At 55.9% G+C, this 5,905-nt stretch overlaps 1 protein-coding gene across 1 annotated transcript in view; it reads left to right on the top strand.

Moving 5' to 3' along the window:
- Window positions 1-5: 5 nt before the first annotated feature.
- LZTR1 (leucine-zipper-like transcription regulator 1) overlaps window positions 6-5,905 on the top strand; it is a gene marked incomplete at its 5' end in the record, with an annotated part of 14,954 nt that continues 9,054 nt past the window's right edge. The window contains 6 exons of the mRNA XM_015567251.1: window positions 6-175; window positions 633-695; window positions 2,174-2,230; window positions 4,138-4,217; window positions 4,594-4,702; window positions 5,174-5,257. Coding sequence (XP_015422737.1) covers window positions 6-175; window positions 633-695; window positions 2,174-2,230; window positions 4,138-4,217; window positions 4,594-4,702; window positions 5,174-5,257 — 563 coding nt within the window. The remainder of the gene's footprint in view (window positions 176-632; window positions 696-2,173; window positions 2,231-4,137; window positions 4,218-4,593; window positions 4,703-5,173; window positions 5,258-5,905) is intronic.

Raw genomic sequence — 5,905 nt, 5'->3', positions numbered from 1 at the left:
GCCCGATCGGGGCCGGGGCCTTGGCAGGCGGCGTGCGGTCCAAGGTAGCCCCGAGCGTGGACTTTGACCACAGCTGCTCGGACAGTGTCGAGTACCTGACGCTCAACTTTGGGCCCTTCGAGACAGTGCATCGCTGGCGGCGCCTCCCGCCCTGCGACGAGTTCGTGGGGGCTCGGTACGGCGTGGGTCCAGGATCTTGGGGGTGGGGAGGATGCCCGAGAGGGTTTCATGATGGGTTCCAGGGAAAAGGCTGGGGCATGGATCTGGTAATGAGGGGGAGGAGTGGTGGTGTCCTGGGCGATGCCCGGAGCCGTGGCGGGGATTTTGAGGGAGTCCCGGAGCGGGGTGCCCAGGGGCCAGGTACCAGAGTCATGTTGTGGGTCTCCAGCTGAGTCCCAGGTGCTCTGCAGTGGGATGAGGAGTCCAGAGAGTCCTAGGACAATGACAGGGTCCCCACATACAGGGTTATTGGGGCGGGGGTACTGGTGGAATTTAGGGGTTTCTGTTCATCTTGATAGCTGAGAGGTGTTATCCAACTTATGTGGCAGCCCCGGTGTTGGTCTCATTTCTTGGGTGCCCCCCCGGAGGGAGGGTCCTGGTCTCATCTCTACCCACCCCTCTTTTCTTTCCAGCCGCAGCAAGCACACCGTTGTGGCCTATAAAGATGCCATCTACGTATTTGGTGGAGACAATGGGTGAGTGCCTCGGAGCATCAGGGTGTTTGGACCAGGGAGGGACAAACATGGTGGTTTGGATTAGGCTTCTGCAGCTCCACTACTGTCTTTACAAATGTTAGCCAAGCATTCAACCTCCATTTCCCAGTCTGTAACGTTCCCTGCCCTCAGGGCCCTCAGCAAATCATCCAGTGGGTAGCATATGCTCCGGACACAGAAATTTCCCTCTTGCTCTGACCGAGTGGACAGAGCCTTGAAAGAAACACGTCAGCCCTCGCTGCCACCCTGCCAGGCGCTTAGCCTTCCTGCTCACCCTCCTGCTCTTCCTCTGAATCACCTGTGAGTGAGGCCTTCCCCCGACCACCTGGACCATCTGCACCTCTTCCCGGCTCCATTGGTCCCAGGGCATACAGGTGTTTGTTAGCTGTCTTCTCCAGAGCAGGGCCTGTATCCCAGCACCCAGACAGTTTGACAGGTGTTTGTCCCATGAAGGAATGAAAGACATTCCGTGAGAATCCCCCAAACTGGAAATGCCTGATGTCCAGCACAGAGCGGTGGGTGGGGAAGTGTTCTGTAGCAGGAACTGTGGAGCAGCAAGCACAACTGTTTTTGCTACAATGTGACACTGAGAAACAGAATACAAATTTGTCTTAATACAGTTGTAACTTTATAGACGACTGGGTACAAGGAAAGATGGCCTCTAGGGGGGGGTGGTGGTGTCAAAGGTCAGGGAGGAGGGGCAATGGGGGCGGGAATTACTGTCACACTCTGCTTCCCAGCTCCTGGCTTCCTGGCTGCATGGCCTCAGACGGGTCCTTTTATCTCCAGGCTGTTTCCTCTTCTGTAAATGGAAGTGGAGAGCTCAGGCATCTGGTGCAGACTGAGCTAGGCAGGGGGTGCTGGACTCCTGTTGGGTTGACACCCTTCTTCCCTCTTAGTGACAGGGCTGGGTGGTGACATGCAGGTTGTGTTAACAGGTGGTGTCATGGCCAGTGGATTTGTTTTCTGTTTTATCTTGTTTTGGTTGTTTATTATTTATTTTTAATTGAATTTACTGGGGTGACGTTGGTTAATAAAGTTATATAGGTTTCAGGTGTACAATTCTAAAACACATCATCTACATATTGCATTGTGTGTTCACCATCATTTTATTGTATCTTTCAAATGTAGTTGCTACCCTGGCTTTGTGGTGAAGAGGTGGCAGGAAGATCAGAGAGAAGGGGAGGGGCCGCCCTGAGGTGTGGGCAGGCATAGCCTGTGGGTGGCTAGGGTCATGCTTCGGTCCTGCCTGACTCCCAGCAGGCAGCCCCTGTGCCTACACCAGCTCAGGAGCTTCCTCTCTGGTCCCTTGGGCATCAGCTGGTGTCTGGCCCTGGCTAAGTCTCCTAGGACAACTCCCCCACCTCCTGGGCTGCAGTGTCCATCTTCTAGGTCTTGGCTGGGCAGTGCCCTGCAGAGCAGACCAGAACCAAGCCCGCCTCTCCCTGGCTGTGTTTCAGGAAGACGATGCTCAATGACTTGCTGCGGTTTGACGTGAAGGACTGCTCCTGGTGCAGGTGCGTCCCAGGTCCCTGCTCCTTCTCCTAGAACTTGGTCGCACTGTTTGGGGCCCTGATTGCCAGTGGAGTTACATTCCTGGAACAGTAGACAGAAGCTTCGAGGAGGAGATAAGAATCCCCTCCCACCCCCCGCCTCCCCCGCCGTCCATGCCATATCCAGTGTTCCCTCTATCTCTTAGGTTTCTTTCCCAGTCCATGACTGAGATTGATTATTCAAATCATCTTAATAAGGGGATCTGTTTGATCTGTGGGTCCTCAAATTCTGCCTCAGGAGAGCCCTTCGGTCACCAAGCCTGCCTCCCAGGCCAGGGGCTGGAGCCAACACAGAGAGCCATTAGTCGATGGGTTATAGGACGGACTCTGCTGCTGCAGGGGCTCCCCCGCCCCCTCCGGCCTCATGGGGCCCATCCTCTTCCCAGAGACCCCACACAGGCAGTGGGCATCATGCAGACCCCGGCCTGCCTCCTGCAGATGGCCCTCCTTGCTGTGCAGCTATGGACAAGACACCTGCCCTCTCTGAGCACTGCATAGTTGTACCCTGTGGCCCAGCCCCTGACCTGGAGCAGCTCACAGCTGAGGGGAGAAATAGATCCTGGGGTTAGAAGATACTGGGCTTCCTCTGAGCTCTGCCATCCGCTTGTGCAGAAGCCCAGGTTCACCGAGCGCCTTGGGTGCCACGCTCTGCTCTGGAGCTCTGCGCAGCCCGCATTCCCCGGTGGCCTCTGGGGTCGGGTCTGACCGCCCCCTCCCGAATGAAGGTGGATGTCAGGGCTCAGGACCCACAGCAGCTGAACCTGGCACGCCAAGGTGGCATCACCCCACGCTGCCCACCTTGTGTCCAGGAGACCTGGGTAGCACTGGGATTGCCACAGAAATCTCTATGTTGTTTCTTTCACACTTAATTTTAAAGTATGGCCAATAGTTACAAATTCATTTTAAAAATCACTCTGAAGACTTTACATTCTTTTTTTTTTTAAATGTTTTTATTGAATTTTATAGAGAGAGGAAGGAAGAGGGAGAGAGAGATACAAACATCGAAGAGAGAGGAACATCGATCAGCTGCCTCCTGCACAGCCCCCACTAAGGATCAAGCCCACAACCCGGGGTTGTGCCCCGACTGGGAATCGAACCAGTGACCTCTTGGTTCCACACCAGCTGGTGAAGACTTTACATTCTCTGTTAAAAAACTGCCTAAGTAGCCCTGGCTGGCGCGTTCAGTGGTTAGAGCATCGGCCTGCGCACCGGAGCGTCTTGGGTTGGATTCCCAGTCAAGAGTATGTACCTGGGTTGCAGGTCTGATCCCTGCCCTGGTCGGGGCAGTTGTGGGAGGCAACCAATCAATGTGTCTCTGTCACATCAATCTTTCTCTCTCTCTCTCTCTCTCTCTCTCCCTCCCTCCCTCCCTCCCTTCCACTCTCTCTAGAATAAATGGCAAAAATATCCTCACTCCTTGAGTGAGGATTTAAAAAAAAATTGCTTAATTATAAAACTGAAAAGGAGCAGCCCCCAGAAAGCAGTATAAATGGGTTTTTAATTTGAAAGGTAAAATCTGTGGACCACCCATGCTGCAGGATACAGTGCAGCTGTGAGACGGGGCGGGTAATGATGATTCTCGAGTCGCTTGAAGACCTACTCACAGTCTACTATGAAGCTGAAAAAGCATATTGCAAAATATCTACCAGATGATTCCATTTTAAAAAAATCACTCCGAGACACAATATGCATAGGAAGGTGTAGGGGTGGCCTCCAGATGTGGACAGTGGTTTCTAGCAAAGGGTTATATATAAATGTCAGTGCTGTGTTTTTTTTTTCCTTATTGGCAATTTTCTAGAAAGTTTCCACAGTGATACAGGCATGACCTTCAAAATATTGCTGACACCCATTGCCTCTTCTTCTCCCGCCAGGGCCTTCACCACTGGGACCCCACCCGCCCCCCGCTACCACCACTCAGCCGTGGTCTACGGGAGCAGCATGTTCGTCTTTGGTGAGCGGCCGCTCACCTCCCAGGCCAGGGCTCCCCTGCCCTCCCCTCAAGCCTCGGGCCCACGTGCTGTGCTTGGCTGGCCTCTCCCTGTCCACTCTGATCCTCAGCCCGGTCTCCTGGGGCGGGAACCGTCTGCCTCTGCGACTGGGCTGGAAGGTGGCTTTCCCTCCCCGCCGGGGACAGGGAATGGCGTCCTGCTGATCTCTGTGTCCCCAGAGCCCAGCACGGAGGCAGGCACCCAGTAGGTGCCCCCGAGGTGTGCGGAGAAAGTTCTGGAATGCCTTTCCTACGGGGCCAGATTCTGCCCTCCCCTCCTGGGGTTTGAGGACTCAGAAATGCTGCCTCTGGGTGTGACGGTTGCTCTCTCCTCACCCAGGGGGTTACACTGGGGACATTTATTCCAATTCTAACTTGAAGAATAAAAACGACCTCTTCGAATACAAGTTCGCAACCGGCCAGTGGACGGAGTGGAAAATTGAAGGACGGTGAGAACCTGCTGGAACCTTCGGGGCTGTTCTGCGGGCTCCGGCCCTGCAGCGTTACAGAGGAGCCCGGGGCTCGGAGAGGCCTGGGAGCTGGGGTTTGGTGCGAACTCCCAGCTGCACCGCTTGCAGCCTCTTCCCAGCTCTTAGGGTTGGGCAGAAGGGACCCGGATGTCCTGTGCTGAGCGCTTCCACGGTCCTACCTTGCGAGCACCCCTTTGCTATTTGGTGGCACCCGGGAGAGGTCTCTGCCCCGTGATGTCTGAATGCATCATCAGGGCCTGGTGCCGCATGAGCTCAGCTCCTCCTGCTGTTGGTTGTGTCCTGACTGGAGTCCCAGGGCCAGCAGACGTGGGCACGGCAGTCGGGGCCTGGCAGGACTTGCAGGGCTGTGGCCACTGGACCAGCCTTGTGGGGCTGTGAGGCTCGGGTCTGCACCGAGTGGCTTCATTCCTCCCCAACCTCTTGCTCCAGGTTGCCAGTCGCCAGGTCAGCCCACGGTGCCACGGTGTACAGTGACAAGTTATGGATCTTTGCTGGCTATGATGGCAACGCCAGGTAGGTGGCGGCCTGGCCCGTGGGCACAGCGTGGGCTTTCTTGGTCTTGGACGGCTCAGGCTGGGGGTTTCTCGTGAGGGTGGGTATGTGGGCGGGGGGAGAGCGGGCAGGATGAGGGTGATGGCCACTGATTGGAGCTCCTCTCCTACCCCCACGATGGTTAAAAGGACTGGCACCCCTAAGGCCCCTCCCAGGGCATCCGAGGCATCAAGCCTGGCCCATGTTTGCACAGCTGTCTGCTTGTCTCCAGAGCAAATAGCTGGGGGTCATCAGAGCTGGGGGTGGGAGAGGTGGCCCCTTGCATTGCTGGGGTGGGCATACTCAGGCTCACAGCAAGGAATGACCCTCAGGGGGGAGTGAGCAGGTGGGTGGCAGCAGCAGGGCTCAGACTCGGCCCTTCCCCTGCAGAGGACGACAGAGCGCTTGCCTGTGCCACAGGCATTTCCTCCTATTCCAGCAAATGGGCTTTGCTGTGGTTTTCGATTACAAAGCAGCATGTGCTCACTCTCCAGCACATCAGCATCACAGACACTCTCATCAGTGCAATTGCAAACAGTGAGCGTTGCCTCTCTGAGGTCCTACCCCAGGGACAGCCGAGGGCTGACCTACCCCCTGCCTCAGAGGTCAGGAATGAGGCCTCTCTGAGTG

The sequence above is a fragment of the Myotis davidii genome, unplaced genomic scaffold, assembly GCF_000327345.1.
Source record: "Myotis davidii unplaced genomic scaffold, ASM32734v1 scaffold223, whole genome shotgun sequence".
Taxonomy (NCBI): Eukaryota; Metazoa; Chordata; class Mammalia; order Chiroptera; family Vespertilionidae; genus Myotis; species Myotis davidii.
This window is presented reverse-complemented; position numbering and strand designations above follow the sequence as displayed.